We start from the raw sequence: 20091 nt of genomic DNA, 5'->3' as shown, positions 1-20091 counted from the left end.
GATATAAAATTAATCACAATAGTGAAGTCCAAAACTGACTGCACAAAGTTACGTGGAGAATCTCACAAAACTCTGTGACTGGCCACAAAATGACTGACAAAATTCAATGTAATGCACATTGGAAAAAATATTCCCAACTATACATACAAATGATGAAGTCTAAATTATGAAGTCCAAGAGATCTTAGAGTCATGGATAGTTTTCTGAAAATATCCATTCAATGTGCAGCAACAGTCAAAAAAGCTAACAATGTTAAGAACCATTATATTAGGAAAGAACCATTAGGAAAGGGTTAGTTAAATAATAAAACACATGATATGATAATGATAATGCCACTATATAAACCCATGGTATGCCTGTTTCCTGGGGTTATCTAAACCTGAAAAAATAGTAACCTCTCTGTGTTTTCTAGGGAGTTTCAGGACATAAATCACTAGGGCCACAGCTCATCTATCTGATAAATGATTGGTACACGCAAGAGTGCTTTCACTCAAAAATCCTTGTTTTTATTGAGTCCAAAGCGCACACCTAAAATAACAATAGTCTTGAGCACCCCAGATATAGTTACCCAAAGTCTGAGATGGTGTCAAGTGGTCAGCAGTACATTTCCAGTTGCCAGCCTTTCTTCTAGCTGCGGTGGAGTTGGATGGCAGTCTCTTAGCTCATCAAAATCCTCTCCGAAACTTCTCCAAATTGCACTCTCTAACTAATCTCTTTTATAGTTTGATCAAAACAAAGCACATAACTCACAGTAACTCCTAATGGGCTAATAATTTCCCTAGCAACAGCAAAAAAAAAAAAAATCTACTTCCACACCCAGATCCAAGGTCAGCTATCCACACTCCCTCCCCGTCTCAGGAATCTGTCACTTTCTCTCTCCTTGTCAGCAACAGTGAAGCTGTACAGCTGTTTTGTCTGCTCTGGCAAAGGTCAAATTATTCCTGACTATGTGGTGTTCTCGTGTTCAAATAATGGTGACTGAATAACAAAATGGCTGCGGTTACGTCAATTCCAGTTTGTCATAACACACCCACACCTTGAATACCACATGCAGTTCTGGTCATCCCATCTCAAAAAAGCGATATTAGAATTGGAAGAGGTGCAGAGAAGATGTTGGAATTATTAACGTTTATGAAGGGTATTAGCTCGACACTAATTTAACCGTAAATTCCTTTATTAAATTCAAAGGCGACATGGCATTTATGCAATTGCTCTGAACATGCCTATAAAGTCTAACTAATAAGCAATTTACTACACCCAATACAGTAACAAAACATTTATAAGCATTTGCTCTATATACTTACAAATGGGCTAAATGCATCCATATTGGTCGGTTCCAAAGCGGTCAGGCAGGTATTAGCAGTGAAGCTTTTAAGAGTTTCCTTTCTATACCCTTTAACAAACAAGTGATGTCATTGCCAATTACTGACTTCCACTAAAAACCAATTTGGGATAAATCACCTTTATTTGCAGTCTTAATCCAGATAAAATTTACCACCTCCTTTCTCCCCAAGGCCTTTCCTCCCTATCACTTCGCCTCCTTGCTGGCCAACAGTTTTTCTTTTGCATCTGGTTCACATAGGCCCTAATTTTTGAAATAACACTGGTGTGTGGCGTGGGAAGGGCCATGTTGCCTCATTTAAGACAGATTCTGTTTGTCTTGTTTAAAACCATCTGCAGTCACCCCTATCCATCATGAGACCTTCTTTTTAGAACTTTTCCTTATTTCATTAGTTATTCTTTGAACCAGACATCTTCACTGCTTCATTCCTTCTGGCTTTATAACTAAGGCTAAGATTTTGTCGCAGTTATTTGTAGTAAAAGTTACGGACAGGTCGGGGGCAACAAACAAAAATTCACGCAGCCCGTGACTTACTAAAAATAACCATACAAGCTGCGGCAGAGGCGCACCGCTCCAGCTGCAGACCCCACCACGGGGCAGAGGCTCACGGTCACGGCGGAGGCCCCTGTGCAAGCAGCAGGACAGAGATACGTGGCCCTAGCGATGCCCCGCAGCTTCTGCTGGGGGTCAGAGGCGCACGGCGCCGGCCCACAGCAGAAACCGCAGGGCAGGGGCGTGTGGCCCCCGGTGGCAGCCCCCAACGCAAGCCATGGGGGAGGGGTGCACGACCCCGGCAGCGGCTCCCACCGTGGGACTACGTGGGGTACATAGCCCCAACCATAGCTCCAACTGCTGACAGAAGCTGAAGAAGTCACGGAGGTCCGGTAAAGTAGGGTTACCATTCGTCCGGATTTACCCGGACATGTCCTCCTTTTGTGTGCTAAAAATAGCGTCCGGGGGGAATTTGTAAAGCACTCACAATGTCCGGGATTTCCCCCTCCCCCGGCAGAGCGAGCGGCTGGGAGGGCTGCAGGAAAGTCCCGGGCTGGACTCCGGAGCAGCTTCCTCCTCCCACCCCCCCCTCCCTGCATTCTGAGCAGGCCGGCAGCTCCTCCTCCTGCAGCCCGCTCCGGCAGCCCTGTGCAGGGCCAGGGACCGGGTTTTGTGTTGTGCAGGGGAGCTCAGCCATGTGTCCGGCTGGCACAGAGCCCAACACCCTGTTCTGAGCAGCAGGGTAAGGGGGGGCAGGAGAAGGGACAGGGAGGTTCTGGAGGGGGCAGTCAAGAAACGGGGGGGGCTTTTGGAGGGGAGTGGAGAAAGTTTTGGGCAGTCAGGGTACAGGTAGGGGGTAGGGTCCTGGGAGGCAGTTGGGGGAGGGTCTTAGGAGGGGGCAGTTAGGGGACAAGGAACAGGGAGTCTTAGGTAGGGGGTGGGGTTCTGGAGGGCAGTTAGGAGCAGGGGTCCCAGGAGGGGGCAGTCAGGGGACAAGGAGCGGGGGGTAGGGGGCTGGGAGTTCTGGGGGGGAGCTGACAGGGGGCAGGAGTGGGGAGAGGGATCGGAGCAGTCAGGGGACAGGGAGCAGAGGGGTTTAGATGGGTTGGGAGTTCTGGGGGGGGCTGTCAGGGGGCAGGAGTGCGGAGAGGGATCGGAGCAGTCAGGGGACAGGGAGCAGAGGGGTTTAGATGGGTTGGGAGTTCTGGGGGGGGCTGTCAGGGGGTGGGGAGTGGTTGGATGGGGCGTGGGAGTCCCAGGGGTCTGTCTGGGGGTGGGGGTGTGGATAAGGGTTGGGGCAGTCAGGGGACAAGAGGCAAGGAGGCTTAGATAGGGAGTGGAGTCCCGGGGGGCAGTTAGGGGCAGGGGTCCCAGGAGGGGGCAGTCAGGGGACAAGGAACGGGGGGAGGGTTGGGGGTTCTGGGGGGGCGGGAAGTGGGAGGGGCAGGGGCGGGGCTAGGGCGGGGCTCCTCCCGTCCTCTTTTTTGCTTGTTGAAATATGGTAACCCTAAGTAAAGTCACGGAATCCATGACTGCTGTGACCTCCGTGACTAAATCGTAGCCTTACTTATAACTTACTATTTTCAAGACTTTCCTTTTGCTTGCTAGGCAGGGCCTTTCTTTACAACACACACATTTTGTTAACCAAACTTAAGATAACCCTAATTCTTTAATTTCTTATTTATCCTACAGAAGGGCAATACAAATAATTAGTGGTATGGAACAAATTGTATATGAGGAGAGATTCAAAAGACTGGGACTGTTCAGCTTTGAAAAGGAACAAGGGTGGATATGAAAGAGGTCTAGAAAGTCATGAACAGTGTGGAGAAAGTGAATAGGGAAGTGTTGTTTACCTCTCACATGACCCAAGAACTAAGGATCAGCCAATGAAAATAATAGGCAGCCGGTTTAAAACAAATAAAAAGTGCTTCTTTACACAACATGCAGTCAACGTATGGAACTTATTGCCATGGGATGTTGTGAAGGCCAAGAGTAATACTGGATTAAAAAAAGAATTAGACAAGTTCATAGAGAATAGGTCCGTCAATGGCTATTAGCCAAGATGCTTAGGGATGCAGCCCCATGTTGTGGGTGTCCCTAAACATCTAGCTGCCTGAAATGAGCTGGATGACAAGTGATGTTCACTTGAAATTAACTTTTGTTCATTCCCTCTGAAGCAGGGGTTCCCAAACTTGGTTCGCGGCTTGTTCAAGGTAAGCCCCTGGCAGGCCGCGAGACACTTTGTTTACCTGAGCGTCCGCAGGTGTGGCCACTCGCAGATCCCAATGGCCACGGTTTGCAGTTCCCAGTCAATGGGAGCTGCGGGAAGCGGCGCAGGCCGTGAACCAAGTTTGGGAACCCCTGCTCTGAAGCAACTGGCATTGACCACTATCGGAAGAAAGGATACTGGGGCTAGATGGACCATTGGTCTAGCCCAGTATGACCATTATGTTCTTATACCCTATCAGTTATCAGCAAATATGATATGCTTTTGACCCCCATCTTAGGTTTACCAGTATATCATTTTCCTCATTCCCCTATTGGGTGATCTTTAACTTTGAAGTACAGGAGTGACAATACAGGTTGCTGTTTTAAGTAGAATGTTTCTTCCAAATGACTCACGTAGAATTAATTCTAAAATTATGTTGGGTGGTTTGCCAAAATAGGATTCTATTTAAAAAAAATTCCAGAAATTTAAACATCTCTAAATCATGCTATGTATTCTCACAGCTTGGCAATTCTTATTGAGTTGGTGGTATTCTTGGTAGCAGTTGCCACATAGTAAGCTCATTTAATTTCTTTAAACCCCCATAACCTTTGAAAAACATAAGCCATAATTTTAAACCTACAGCTTTACAGAATCTGACTCTTAAATACATGAACATAAAAGTGGCAGCCAGTCATAACAGAAGAACATATACTGTCTAAAAACTTCTGATCCATTTAGGAATTAACCTGAAGATTTCTGGCTATTTATGTTCTTGATTTCTGTCAATAAATTTGTGGGGCAGTTAAACATTCTCTCATAAATTCTCTCCTCTCTATAATAGAACTGGAAATAATAGAGATGCTGCATATGCCTTTTTGTATCATTTAATATAGTCAGATTTGGTATAACTTCAACTCATTTATTATCTGAAGTCTATCTTTTTTTTTAATTTTCAATTTGTGACTTCTCATTTTATGGTGGTATTATATTTTAGTTTCTCCAAGTGAAGAATCTTTTGAAGATTTGACAGAAGAAAGTATAACGCTTGCATGGAACAACATTGCCAAACTAAAGTTAGATGAGCAACATAAAATTCATAAAGAGTAAGTCTTTGTAATGTCTTCGTTTGTGGTATAATTATCTCAAAATCCAGTAATCTCCTGTAGTCATCCTGCTAGTTATTGGATCACGTGTTTATCTGGATGCATCATGTGAAGGAAAGCTTCTAGAACAGGGGTGGGCAAATTTTTTGGCCCGAAGGCCACATCAGGGAATAAAAATTTTATGGCAGGCCATGAATGCTCACAAAATTGAGGTTGGGGTGCGGGATCTGGGGTAGGGCTGAGGATGAGAGGTTTGGGTGCAGGAGGGTGCTCCAGGCTGGGATCGAGGGGTTTGGAGAGCGGGAGGGGGATCAGGGCTGGGGTAGAGGGTTGGGGCGTGGGGAGAGGCTCAGGATGCAGGCTTACTTCAAGCGGCTCCCAGAAGCAGTGGCATGTCTCTTCTCCGGCTCCTACACGGAGGCGCGGCCAGGAGGCTCTGTGCGCTGCCCCATCTGCAGGCACCGCCCCTGCAGTTCCCATTGGAGTGCATAGGAGCCGGAGAGGGGCCATGCCGTGGCTTCCAGGAGCTGCGTGGTGCGGCCCCCGACCCAGCGCCCCAGCTTAAAACGGCTTGTGGGCCGTAGTTTGCCCACCCCTGTTCTAGAAGGTGCCTTCCTTCATGAGATTATCTGGTGGTTTGGTAGTGAAAAATGAGTTGTATACTATGAATTGGCCTGATATTTTAACAGTCATCTTATTATTGGCTGTCCCAATAGAAGCTAAATTATTTAATGGGTGTGGGCTAATTTAGGCTTTCACCACCTTAAGCAGGTCCTTTTTGGTTAGGATTGAAGCATGCTGGCAGAACAATGGGCACTGCTCCTTCCAGTTCTTTGGCAAGGAATATTTTTGTCTGTAAAATTGTGATGCACTCTACAATTTTTGTAGTAGTAATTTGCTTGAGTGTCTAAATTAACCCTTGTGAAGATCAGATACTGAATTGCTGCAGTAAAAAAGTCACTGTATGGTATGATTGTTAGAATTAAATACCCTTTGAATTCACTTCCAAACTTATTTGCCTTGAATAGGGAAATTACTGGAATAGCAGTCTCTTGCAATGGATCTTCAGTTTTCACAACATCTCAAGGTGGGTATTCTCGTACAAGTATCTTCTTGTAAGACTCTGTGATGCAACCATAGCATCACTGTGTTATAATGTCTTGGCTTAATGAAGTTGCATGAACCATCAAAAATTCAGACCACTCAAAGTGTACTTTTTGCTTTTTGGATGGGAGTTGCAAAAGTACTTAGCGTTGGCCTAGCTCTGCTGTTCTTGAATTCATGGGAGTAACTTCACTGAGAACAGAGTTAGGCCAATGCAGTGATATTGAAAATCCTACCTTAGGTTGTTTCTTGGACTTTTTCAATAAAGTAATCCACTGTTTGACCTCTAGACAGGCTTTCATGACATGTCGAATGCAAAAATCTGTGTCAGCCTGTACTATGGAGCCACCATCAGCGTTTCCATTGTGTCTGTTTCTCTCAAAAAACGTGTGCATAGGTACAGTCTTAAAAATCTTCAACAATAGTCTAATGTGATCTGAAGGCTTCTTATCTGAATGAGTTTGGGATAGTCAGGTTATCCAGCTCACGCCAAACAAATGTTGTTAAAACTGTATACTGCATTACAACGTGTATTCTGCCATATATTTAACACACTTAAAACACCTATAAAACCAATTTTAGGTCACTTTTCATGCTGTTGAAGTTGCATATTGAAAATTTCCAGGTGCCAAGTAATTGAGAAACTGATAATGCTGGTAAACTTCTCTTTTCTAATGTTACAGAGATCCCATTTGCTAGCTTATTGGCTCACAAGATACCTGAAATCTAAACCTGTCAATGATGCAAAGTAGATTATTGCTACTCCTGAGCCTCGGATCAGTGTAAAATTTGTTGTAGGGGATTTTTTTAAAAAAAATCTATTCCAAGGAGTAAGTGTCAACTGATGTATTAGTGGGTAGAGTGCAAATTAAGTGGGAAAAGGATGCATGCTGGATTAAGTTAAATTGCAGGACTCTGCAACTTCTTTTGGATACTAGATCTGTGTTACAAGCATGCAGAAGTGAGAGTCCTCTGGGAGCTATACCTCTTAAACTTCCTGACTATCTTGCACATTAAAATATCAGTGATGAACAACAACTCAGAATGTTTAAAGGTTACACCTGCAACATATCTGAGTTATCTTGGGTTACATTTGAATATAAAACACCAGGACTGCCTATCCCTTCAACTCCCTGGTCTCCTTCCTCATTCAGTTCTTCAGAATTAAGAAAAATGCTCTGTAGTTTCTGTATTTAACAGTAGCCTACAATGTGGCTCTTATAGTGGCTTTTTAAAAGTGATGTGTGCATCCCTTGCCTGCTGTTAGACCTAAATAGTTGAATATTCACACAGGAGCAAAAATTATTCGTTTAGATTAGAGTATTGCAGTACAGTCCTGTTCTGTCTTTGTAATTATTTCCCTAATGTTTGCATTAGATTCAACCTTGAAGATGTTTTCTAAAGAATCAAAAACGCTCCAAAGAAGTGTGTCCTTTTCAAACATGGTGAGTAGTTATTGTCATTCAGGGAAGTCGTCCTGAAAGCTACCCACAGAAAGATGTCCCTTATCAGCAGTATATCAGTGAAATGCCAGGTTTGCCTTTGTTTTCTTCCTTCTGCATTCTCTCTTGCACGAGTAATTTACCGACGTGGGGTGAGGTTCAGTACTGTGCCTCTGAAGAAGCATAGCACAGCTTGCGCCTTCCCAAGTTTGGGCTGCTCTGAGGCCCAGTGTAAACCTTGTGATGTAACTGACACCTCCAGGGGGTCTGCCTACGTTACATAAATTCATCACTGGCTGCCTAAGGCCAGCCATGCTGCCCAGAATCTGCAGCACTACATGCTCTCTCATGCCCCTGACATGTCCCGTGTACTAAGACTTGTAAGGGGATCCTTGGAAGAACATCTCTTGTCTATCTTCCTCTGTGCCAGGGGAGTTATCCACCAGAGGGAGCTGAGGCTTTTAGAGCCTCTTTACATAGCTCCTGCCATTTTAGTTAGCATAAAGGGTCTGGAGCCAGGGTGAGAATCTCACCTGTGGCATTGACTAGGCTGCTGCTACTTCTGACTGTGACTGCTGTTTTCTTTTCATTAGTACTTTTTTCCTAATCCTTGGCCAGGGAGCCAGTTTCTCTCATTAATGGGCCTTGTCTACACTGACATTTCTCTTAGTCTCCTATAGGTGCAGTGCAGCTACATTGCAGAAATGGTGAAAGACCTAGTAGAGACTTGCAGCTGCCTTTCTGCCACTGTTACACCTAACCCTGCTTAGAGCAGGTGTAGCACGCAAGGCAATAAAAACACCAGCAACAGAACTGCACAAATTCTCCCACTGTTGCTGGTAGTGTTGCTGGTAATGTAACTACAGCAAATTTCAATAGACAAGCTAGTGTAGACAAAGGCCTTAGCAGTAACAGCACTGTCCTTCCTTAAATATTCTTCACTTGTTTAGAGTTAACAGGGCTGCTTTTTTACTTACGCACTGCGGAGAGAATACCCTTTCACAATCAGAAAAATATAATCTTCATGCAACCCTTTTCATGAAAATACCATTCTCTGACTAGTAGTTATCACGAGATGGTTCTTTGGCAGCGTAAATATAGAACAAAAGCTTCCATTTACTTTGGTGGTTTCAAGTTTGTTCAGTATTTGCTGTGTCTCAAGTTGATAGGTAGCTGCAAAATTGGAAAGCTTGCTCATGCAAATAGGAGGAACCAGGATGAAGCAATGCACTGTATTCTTGAAGCATGAGCTAAGATTTACTGTATCCTCCATAAAATACTGGAGTTGCAGCTCTCATGCAAAGCTGGTAACTCTTTTATGTTGGCCATAGAGAATCCACCATCCTTTAAAGCAGTAAGGGTTAATCTCTGACACCAGTCACATTTTTTGGAGAACATGAAATGCATAAGATGTAGATACTGTTTGTGTTTTTTCCCAATATGTGCTAATGCACTTTAATTGACTTCTATGCTATCTGGCACTAAATTGAACACTGCTTTATTTTCCTTTTCATTATAGGCTTTGTCATCTTGTTTAATCTTACCAGGAGATACCACTGTCATAAGCTCTTCGTGGGACAATCATATGTGTGTATTTATTTGTGGATTATATTTAATTATACCGGTTTTGGGTAACTATGATTTATGAAATTTCTTTTGAGAACATGGAAGTAAGTCGCTGTCAGGAAGCATTTACTCTTTTTCTACATTTTTTGGCAGATTTCTATCTGTTATTTAGAAATTATAGAAGCCAAATTATTTTAACTTATTTCAAATCTATAAAAGTTTGCTCTCTGAAGCTATACTTTCATAACTAATACTTTTTTCCTGATAGCTATTTTTATTCAGTCGCATTTGGAAGACGGCAGGATACCCTAATGGGACATGATGATGCTGTCAGCAAGATCTGCTGGCATGATAATCGCTTGTATTCTGCATCTTGGGACTCCACTGTAAAGGTTTGTATGTCAGCCACTTTACTTCTTGTACTCATCGTTTTCATTAAGGTGATAGTGGAGTTCGTGATAGTAGCTGTCCTGTTATTAACAAAGATTGCTGAAATTGTGTCTAATCACTATTCTATGGTAATGACAACTTTTTGCGGACCCCTTAGACAGTCTGCAAACCCCCAGAGTCCGCAGACCACAGGTTGAAAACCACTGTACCTTAAATCCAATCAAAAGTTAAAGGTAATGCACTACTTAAATGGAATATCTTGCAGTGATGCCAGTGCTCTATGATCTGTATTGACTACCTATTGGGTTTTGAGTGGAAATTAAGGTGTTGGCTTTGCCTTATGACCATTAAATGCGAAAAGAGCTGCCTAATTAAAATATCACCTCTCCCTGTCTAATACTGCCATAGTTAGAATCGGAGACTCCCCCCAACACATTTGTTTTAAGGGGGGGCTGCTGGCATCATTTGGGTGCCCCCCAACTTTGAAATTCATCACTGCCCTTAAGGGCATTCTGCAAAGCCTGCCTGTTTGGTGGATTGAGGGGCAGGAATGTTTTGTCATGTTTTCTTGCTCAATGGGTTGAGGATGCTTCTGTTTGGTAGAGTGGAGTATGCTGCTGCTACTAATTGTTATAGACTAAATTCTTCATGATTTGTCAAGAGAGGTTAGAACTTTTTGACAGGCAGGTTTGATGTTTAATCCAAAACCAGAATTATTTTTCCTTTTACTTAACTTACAGAAACTTCCTCCTTGTCTCTAACTGACCTTTGTACAGCTTTTAGTTAGCACAAACAACTGACCTTGCAATGACAGAGCTAGGTAATTAAAAAAAATAGTTAACATGACAAGTTGTCCTAATGCTTGTTTAAACAAACTGCAATGTTGGTATTCTAGGTGTGGCACTGTGCTCCTGCAGAGGTCCTGGGCCCCAAAAGACATCATTTTGAATTGCTTGCTGAGTTAGAACATGATGTTAGTGTGAGTATGGAAATGTACATATATAACTTCTAATCAATCAAAGACTATAGTCTGGAGTTACTTGACAATATCTCAATCAAGTTTTTAAAAGATGTGGCATAAACCAACAAAAGCGAAAATTCTGAATTAAGACTACCATTCATCAAAGGCTGACAGTTGCTAGATATTGCAAGAATGCCAAGACTAGGAGGGAATAGAATAGACTAAGGGCAAAGTGAAAGTAACTCCAAATATTTTTCTCTTTTCTTACAAGAATTGGTTCAAGTACCCACTTCTGGAGAGTGGAAAGCTTGTATAAAGAAATGGGTTTTCTTATTATTTGTCAGGCACTGCTTGTGGTGTGTGCAAAGCGTTCATGGGCTCTTTCAGTAAATCAAAATAAATTTGTCTGAAGTATTTGCATCCTCATGCCTTCTGTACAAATACCAAATTTACCTGTTTAGAGTTTTTAGGTAAAAGTCTGACTTGTTTTCCATATTTTGTACTTTGCTATGATATATGTTATCATAAAGACCACTGTGACTATCTAAATACATTGTAGGTGTTTGGCTCAGACATTCAATTAAAAATAAATATGGGCAGATACAGGATTTGTGTACATTTATATCTCAGTAACTTCTAACATCATTCCTGCAGAATATTTAGAACTCTTTCATTTAAATTTCTTAAACATCTCAGTGGATTTATTTATAGATCACAAGAAGGCAACAATGCCTGGTAAAATTTACCAACAGCATCCAAGAATATCAAAAACAGATGGGTTGGGCAAAGCACAGGCTAGTGGTTTTCTAGACTTGCTTTCTATGGTTAAACATTTCATTAACTAATTAGAAATGTAGGCTGTAATCAGTCATCTTCTCTTGGATAAGATCTTAAATATCAATTCAAATGTCTGATTCTGCAAGGAAAAAGAACGCTTATAAATCTGCTTAAGACTCCATTTATGACACGCTTCCCCTCCATTTCCTGCTCACATATAGTTGGCAAGGATTTTATATTTTAAAAAAAAGTCAGGATTTTATATAAAAATATGTAATCAACTGATGCAATAAAATTGGATACTTATGGAAGACAGGCTTGTTTTGTGAACACTTAAAGATCTATCAAGAATGCCCATGTGAGAGCTGAGTAAAGGAATAATGTGGTACTTAATTGTCTAGGTAAATACTATCAACCTAAATGCTGCAAATGCAATGCTGGTGTCCGGAACCAAAGAAGGTACCATTAGTATTTGGGATGTTACTACTGCCACTATGTTGCACCAACTTTCATGTCATTCAGGGACCGTGTATGATGCTGCTTTTAGTCCTGGTATGTTGTGTTTAAGTCTCTTCTAATATGCAGATGTTGAGAGAGATGAGAATTGCTAGAGGAATCTCCGTCTTTGTATAGCTCTATTATACATTGATATCTGGATTTTTAACATAATTGTAGATTTTAAATGTTCAGCTATAGTCAGACACAAATCTCCAGTGTCCAGGTTTTATCAGTGCTTTGCAGTACCATACTTGATGTTAGAATACTGTTTTCTGGGCTAGTGATAAATTGCTTGGTTTTTTTTTGCTTGAAGATTTATTTACTCCTCATTATCTGAGACATAACTGGAATAACTGCTTTTAATTAAAACATGATGTTTTCTGACATACCTAACTAATGTGCAATATTAGTCATAATTCCTTTCTTTGACCACTGGAAATACACCTCTACCCCGACATGACACGACCCGATACAACACGAATTTGGATATAACACGGTAAATCAGCACTCTGGGGGGCGGGGCTGCGTGCTCCAGCGGATCAAAGCAAGTTCAATATAACGCGGTTTCACCTATAACGCGGTAAGATATTTTGGCTCCCGAGGACAGCGTTATATTGGGGAAGAGGTGTATTAGATATGCATTACTGTATGTGTTTTAATACATTTAATTTTTGTATAGACAGCAGACATCTGCTCAGCACAGGAGAAGATGGCTGTTTTAAAGTAATAGATGTGCAAACTGGAATGCTCATCTCTTCTATGGCCTCAGAGCAGCCACAAAGGTAATGCCGAGAGAAAGCTCTGTGTGAAGCCCAGTCCCTTCTAGCTACAGTGGCTGTAATTGATAGTTATGTCTCTGAATTATAGTCGGGGCAGGAAGTGGATATCTGTGTTTGCATCAAATGCCCAAAGGGAATGTGGAAATGACACAAATATTAAACACGTCTAAGGTATATGTCATCTAGGAGAAATGGGGTCATCTTAACAAGAGATGCATGTATCAACAGAGGGAAGTGGAAAGGCTGGGATTCTGTGTGCATTGTCTGCTGCAGCCAAAGTTTCTCAACTTGGATGCTAGAGCGAGGCACTTGTATAAATGGCCTGCCTGTCAGATGTGCTAAGCAGCTGCAGTTTTCACTGAAATTAGTGAGAGCGGACACTGAAAATTATTACAGTTCAGAGATGCAATTTTGTGTGTAGTTCAGCAGCTGTAAAAGATCTTGGATTCAAAACTTGTTAGTTTGTAGTATACCAAAAACTATAGAAGTGTCAGCCTTGTTATCTTGCACTAAAGAAAGCATCAGTTTTAACTTGAAGGGCTCTCTTCCCCGCCTGTCTCTACTCAGACTGATCTAATGTTTCAGAATATAGAGCAATATGATATGTGATTTAAACTATCGACAGAGAGATTTCTTCATTTTTAAAACTTTCCCTTTATCCTTGCACCTAACTCTCATTGCTTAATTCATAGAGCAGCATTGGCCTCAGTACTAAGTAGAACAGTTTTTTATGCATAGGTGATGGGCTAAATTAACAGGTAGAAGAGTCTTAAATAAATAATGCCACTTCTTAATGCAAATGGGCTAAATGATTACTGAATTATTTTGCAGATGTTTCAAATGGGATGGACATACTGTGTTATCAGGAAGCCAGTCTGGTGAATTATTGGTTTGGGACCTTCTTGCAGGAAAAGTTATTGAAAGAATCAAAGGACATACAGGTGTGTGTGTGCAGTGCTGTGTAATCTCCTAGGGCCAAATCCACAAAGGGACTTAGGTGCCTAAACCCCAGTTTTAGGGGCCTAAGTCCCAGATTTAGGCTCCCCTGTGATCCTGCCTACTCCTGTGGTGTCTAAACTCACTCAATCCCTAAATTTTTGCTGTAAATGTTCCCTCAGCACCTATGTTTCTGCCTCTGCACATGCAGACTGCTGCCTCCCTCTAGGTATCTGGACAACTATCTCCTGTCTAGGCCCTAGCACCATCCGCAAATGGGGGAACGTAGGTGCTACTCTGCCTATCTTGTCTGCAGAGCCTGATCTGGTAGACATGCTTAGAGCAGTCTAACTACACTCACAGCAACCAGAAGGTGGTGGGGAGGAGGTCTCTCTCTTTTAACCTTCAGCACAATGCCTAGGGTATTCCCCAAGACGGTAGGAGACCCAGGCGAGTCTCTCCTATTGAATCTGTTCCACTTTAATTCAGTGTTTGAATAGTTAAATATGAATTGGGCCAGAGGGAGTGAGGTCATGTCTACATTATGGGCGCTACCGTCCTGTAGCTATACTGTTGTAGCTCTGTAGTGTAGATACTTCCTACCGCAGTGGAAGGGGTTTTTCCTTTTTTATTGCTTATCCACCTCTCCATGCAGCAAAATGCTATGCCAGGGGTTCGGTTGGCTTCACTATTGTGCTTGGGGTATGAATTTTTCACACCTTTACGTGCTGTAGCTCGGTGGATCTAAATTTTAAGTGTAGACCAGGTCTCAGAGTGACTATATAGTCCATTGGCTTCAGCACTCAACTGAGTGGGGAGAAACCCCTGTTCAAATCCTTTCCCTCATCAGGCAGAGGAGGAATTGGTCTGTGATCTTCTGCATCCCAGGTGAGTGCTCTAACCATTGGGCTAATGGTTATAAGGGAGATGCTCCTCCTTCTCTTGTTTTGTGTGGAATGAGGCAGGCACCTAACTTATTGCTGCAGAAAGGGGCTTAAGCGCCTAAGCTGCCTGACTTCAGGAGAGAGGTTCCTGGCTGTGGGTCATAGGCAGAGAAAGGCAACTCACTCCATGAGAAGGGCGGGACTGAGGATATACCCCTCTTATTGGCATCTCCCCTAGGCTGGCTTATGCAGCTCCTCACCTAGCATGTTGGCTTTTGTGTATCCCATTTGGTCTCTCCCCGTGTTGTGTATAGTGAGCCCAGGCACCTAATTCAGGCTTTGTGGACTCCATTGTTTCAGTGAATCCAATGACAATGGGATCAGATGCTAAATTTAAGACCATAGAAAGTTTCCCATTGGCTTTAGTGGAAGATGCAGAGGACCCTTAAGCCATTATTCCTGGCCAGCAGCATTATAAAGGGAGATGATCTGCCCCTTGGGTGGCATGAGGAAGAGAAAAGAGTAACAGGAGAAATGTTGAATTCTACTGATTTGGGTGTTTCAGTGGTGCTGATGGAAACAGGATGCTCTAATAGCACTCAAGGTCTAGTATACTCCAGCTATGGCAAAATACCCAGGTTTCTGCAGCAGATGTGAGATTTTGGGAAAGTCAGAGTTTGTATTTTCCACATTTAATAAAACCTAATTTTGAAAAAATCTGTCCAAAGTCCATATATTTATTTTGATATCAAATTCAATTTTACAGTCTCCACACTTTCAGTGCGTTAGTCTGACACAAAGCTGTTTCAGGGTGTCTAGGGCTTGAAGATAATACCATCTAGCATCAGTTTGCTTTTAAGGTTTCCCTTGATCTTATGAGGGCTGGAAACAGCAATGTAATAAAAGTTTGTGTGTGAAATTCAGCTCTACGTGGAGGGGTAGAATCTCAGAAAACACAAGGGTTCTGGCCATATGCTCCCACTGAAGTGTATTGTAGGATTGTGTAGGATGCCAACTCCGATTTTAACATGTGAGAAATGGGTCAAGTGGCAGGGTTTAAGAATGCTGTGAAGGGTCCTCTGAAAGTTGGGCTAAAGGAAAATTCTTGTAGCCTTCTACCAGTTGATTAGAGTGGAAATGGCTGCGGCTAAATTGATTCATTCAATTCAAAAGACTGCTAAAGATATGCAGTGTCCTGGAGTGAAGTATATGTACTGTAAATGAGATCACTGAGCATGCTCAAGCAAGAGAAATGCAAGCCTGTGCTGTTCAGTGCTATTAATTGGATCAAAACTACCCATCAAATATCTTCTGCAAACTTGATTTTTAAAATCGTACACTTCTCAAATCTTCCCACTGTATTTGTATCTAACACACAATTCAATTATCTGTTGTTCTCAGGTGCTGTAACTTGTATGTGGATGAATGAGCAATGCAGCAGTATTATCACAGGAGGGGAAGATAAACAAATCATGTTCTGGAAACTGCAATATTAAGTGCCTTTTCCCTCCAGATATTTAAATGAACTCAATGTATTTTAAACCAAACTTCGTAAAGGAACTTACTTACCCATGTGCAATGATGGCTGCGGAAGGTCAACCAAATAGAAAGCTTGGTTTATCTAAAACTTTCTAGCTTATGGTGACTTCATTTAAAGCTCTTGTACTGTAATTTCCATACTGTAATATTTTTTTGTATTTCATTATGGCTGTCATATTGTCTCAACTTGAAAATGCTTGTTTTAATTTAAGATGAAAGACTTATTTTTCTGTAATTAAAGAGATTTTAACTTGCAGTCACTGTGTGATCTACTTGAACTGCATCAAATAGGGTAGTGTATGTTTGAATTAATAAAGCAAGCCTCTCATTTCCGCAAGCACCATGTTGTGGTGCATCTGGTGCATCATTTTTTTTTTTAATTGGAGGCTTCTAAGCAAAAGCGCTTTCATCAACCTCTGCTCTTTACAAATTTATTAGAAGGAAACACCATGATCTTCACTTAGCCCTACCACTCTAAAGAGTCTCTCCCCTCTATCACACCTACCTTCTTCCTAGTAAGTAGAACTACTAACTTCTTGTTTTAACAGGGGGTAAAGGAGGAATCCTTACTCATGAACAGAAAGTGAGTGCTTATACCTGAGGCAGCTGTTGTACTTCAATCACCTACAGGATAGCTGCAGTAGGTCCCACTTGGAGCAGAACAAATGTTTCTCCTGCACAAAGGGAGCAGAATTGGGGATTGTGAGAAAGATTACTTACCAATAACTTGTTCTTCCAGTTGCCTTTGTATATTCACAGTGGTGGAATTGGTACCTCCTAGGGTTGAGTTGCAGAGCGGCCATAGGTGTTGTGGGGGATAGGGGTGAACATGCCTATTCAAATGGGAAAGTGATATCAGTGCCCTACTCCTACATTCATCCTCCCAAACTAGAGTTCTAATGTTTTGTAGAACAATGCAGAGGGGAAGGTGGGCAAGTAGTGTGATTGCAGAAGTGACTGAGAATAATAACCTCATTTTATTTGGGGCCCCTGTGTATCCTCAGGAGGGGGAGATTAGTGAGCAGTGCCCCTTGGATAGTGAACAAGGAGGTCCATAAAAGAATATGGACTAGCACTACTCTCCCAACTGGGCATGAATGTGAAGTCTGAATAGTGCTTGCTGCTTGTATGTCTGGTGCTGCTCTGTGAACAAGAATGTGCCTGAAAAAAGCTGCAGCTCTGGCAGGAGTGTATTTTAATCCCGGGAGCATTGTGGTTGTAGCTAAAGTGTCACCTCACTTTATACATCTTAGTATCCTTCCAAGGAGGGTCAAGTTAGAGCTGACCCCTGGGTCAGAATTGAGTCCTGTTCCACTGGCAGAGTCTAGTAAGGGACACCATGATTTAAAGTGGGGAAAAAAACATCCAGCAAAAAACACTTCGTTACACTGAAAGTTTTGCCAAATTGTTTTTTGGTTGGGGGGGGGGGGGGGGGGGGGAGGGGGGGGGCCTTTTTTTTTTTTTTTTTTAAAGAGAAATTGAAGTGTTTAGACACTAGGAATATTTTGATTTTTCCACACAAAATGACTTGGAAATTTTTTTTTAAGCAAACTTAATGTTAGATGCTCAAAACAAACCACCATTTGATTTTTTTTTTTAATTCAATTTTGGTTTGACCCAAAATTAATTTTGTTTTTTGGAATTGCCAGCAAACTGAAGAGTTGGTGGTTCTTTGAATGATTGCTCCTGTGTATTCCACAGTAGGTGAGCGTGCTCGCCATGTGCACCAGTGCTGGAAGGTTTTCCCTTAGCAGCATCCGTAGTGGGGGAGCACTGCTGCAAACCCCTGGGGTGGCACCAACATAAGGGGGTCTGTGTGCTCCCCCCATCCTCAGTTCCTTTTTGCCACCAGTGAAGGTAGTTGGAACTTGTGCTCCAGCTCTGCTGCAGCATTTCTAGCCTTAGTGGTATCCAGCTTTCCCTGAAGTTACTTGGTGAACTTTTCTCTGTTAGTGCCGTGGCCCAGGCTTACATTAGTGAGAAGTGTAAAATCTGCCGCTCCTTCAAGCCGCGAACAAAGAAGGAGCATGAGGGGGGGAGGGATAGCTCAGTGGTTTGAGCATTGGCCTGCTAAACCCAGGGTTGCGAGTTCAATCCTTGAGGGAACCACTTAGGGATCTGGGGCAAAAATCAGTACTTGGTCCTGCTAGTGAAGGCAGAGGGCTGGACTTGATGATCTTTCAAGCTCCCTTCCAGTTCTAGGAGATGGGATAGCTCCATGAATTGAATTTAATTTAATTCAATTAGACACCAAGCTCTCCTAATGGAGTCAGTGTTGCCCCAGCACCAGTGTGTTGAGCCAACCCCACGCTGGGCACCTCATCCTTGGCACACAGCGAAGTGCCCCAGGCACGCCGTCCTGATTCCACGTCATCGGAGCACAGTGAGGCCCCGTCAGTGAGCTGGCACTGCTCCCCTTCTAAGAAGCAAGGGAAGACTCAGCAGCACCGGGAGAAAGATCAGGGTGAGGCTAGACCCGTGTTGGGCAGCCCATGATCCCCACTGAGACAGAGACCTCCAACTCCGGTAGAACGGAGTAGTCCGGTGCCATTCATGCGTGCCTCGCCAGAGGTGAGAATGCCTTCAACACCGGCAGCAGCTCAGGGCGCGTGCGACATCATGACACTTCTGGTACCAGGAGTGCCGCTTCAGTCAGGGCCCTGATCCCATGGGAAGCCATCGCTCAGTATCAATTTTAATTTAATTAGGATATACTTCCTGGTTAACCTTTATCCTTAAGCTCAGTTTGCTTGAACAGTCATTAATTGACAACATTACACTGCATTTTAAAATGTTCATCCTACATCTTAAAAAATATATCCATAAAAGTTTTGAAATCTTATGTGGTTATTCCTGAACTTTATTTTTAAACATGATTAAGGATACAGAATTTAAGAATATTCGAGAGTTACAATTTGTAAAGTAAGAGTAGTAAAAAGTTGAGCATAACAATCGATATTTATATACTTTACCATTTAAAGCGTTTCTTTAAGGTTTAATGCCAATATTAGCTAAACATGGTTTTCAATTGGCCAAAAAAGCCAACAAGATTACTTGAACAAAAAGTACACTACCACTAAAATAGTCAGTCAATCTTCTAAATATACTGTTCTAAATATATGGTTACAAAGAGAAGGCAATAAAAATACTTATTCGTCCGAAAAGGAACATACAAAGAGCAGCAATATGTTCTAAATCATGGATAACTGATACTATCACGTGCAGAAGAAACATGTATTAGTTTCCTTTAGTTGCAATGGCTTATAATCATAGAAACAGTAGTAAACTAGAGTAGCATGATCCTACAGAAAAAGATCAGCAGAACTTTGTTGAAAATTTCACATTTGTAAAATCAGCATTAGACTACAAATAAGTCTTACAGTTGTATGAATAAACAAGATAACATGTTGAACTGTAACATTCCCAGGCATTATATATAATGTAAAATGTTCAATGCAGCATATCCCCTCTTGGCCTCAAGGAAGGCTCATGTGTAGAATCCAAAGAAGTTGCTGAGCAGAGTAGCCCAAGATTAGCCGAGTTCTCATTACAGATGCATATACAATACAATGGCTTTAAATTTAGACTTCAGGGATTGTATGGTCCATCAGACTTTTCATGATGCCAGAAGCCATTCTGGGGGGGTGGGAAAAAAAAAGTCTCCTTTACTAAAAGTAAAAAAACCCCAAACCCTTACTTTGTTATTAAAAATAATGCAGAGAAAGCAAAACTAGAGAGACAAAGTTTTAAATCAAAGCGTTTTGTCTTACTAGGTTAACAGAACATTGCAGCAAATGATATAGAAAACTAGCAGGCAACTGTGCTGTTGGCATTTTATTCTACCTTGTATGTTAGCAAAGAAAACAATATTCTAATATACTTTGTATATGGGTGCAGAACTGGGAGATGTATTCTGTCTGATGTTTACTATAGAGAAACTGCTAAGTGTAACAGATAAGGATAACTTTTTTACATCCTCAACATTGAAAGCAATACGTTTGTCATACTGCAACCAGAACAGGTGCTCAGGTAGTGGCAGAAGCTTAAATCACTAATGAAGAAGATGGCA

General features: G+C 42.2%; 2 protein-coding genes across 6 annotated transcripts in view; one reads left to right on the top strand and one right to left on the bottom strand.

The window, feature by feature from the left end:
* NSMAF (neutral sphingomyelinase activation associated factor) overlaps positions 1 to 16278 on the top strand; it is a 58624-nt gene extending 42346 nt beyond the window's left edge. For 2 of the 3 annotated variants that reach the window (XM_034762980.1, XM_034762979.1), the window contains 10 exons: positions 5038 to 5146; positions 6175 to 6233; positions 7628 to 7695; positions 9212 to 9279; positions 9527 to 9650; positions 10544 to 10627; positions 11788 to 11938; positions 12564 to 12666; positions 13495 to 13604; positions 15885 to 16278. In XM_034762980.1, the coding sequence (XP_034618871.1) occupies positions 5038 to 5146; positions 6175 to 6233; positions 7628 to 7695; positions 9212 to 9279; positions 9527 to 9650; positions 10544 to 10627; positions 11788 to 11938; positions 12564 to 12666; positions 13495 to 13604; positions 15885 to 15979 (971 nt within the window). In that variant the 3' untranslated portion in view covers positions 15980 to 16278. Of the gene's footprint in view, positions 1 to 5037; positions 5147 to 6174; positions 6234 to 7627; positions 7696 to 9211; positions 9280 to 9526; positions 9651 to 10543; positions 10628 to 11787; positions 11939 to 12563; positions 12667 to 13494; positions 13605 to 15884 lie in introns of those variants that run through there. The other variant, XR_004644743.1, reaches the window with a different exon arrangement.
* A 2586-nt stretch (positions 16279 to 18864) lies between these two features.
* SDCBP (syndecan binding protein) overlaps positions 18865 to 20091 on the bottom strand; it is a 29204-nt gene continuing 27977 nt past the window's right edge. For all 3 annotated transcript variants that reach the window (XM_034762976.1, XM_034762977.1, XM_034762978.1), the window contains exon 9: positions 18865 to 19658. In XM_034762976.1, the coding sequence (XP_034618867.1) occupies positions 19604 to 19658 (55 nt within the window). In that variant the 3' untranslated portion in view covers positions 18865 to 19603. The remainder of the gene's footprint in view (positions 19659 to 20091) is intronic.

The sequence above is a fragment of the Trachemys scripta genome, chromosome 2, assembly GCF_013100865.1.
Source record: "Trachemys scripta elegans isolate TJP31775 chromosome 2, CAS_Tse_1.0, whole genome shotgun sequence".
Lineage (NCBI taxonomy): Eukaryota > Metazoa > Chordata > Testudines > Emydidae > Trachemys > Trachemys scripta.
This window is presented reverse-complemented; position numbering and strand designations above follow the sequence as displayed.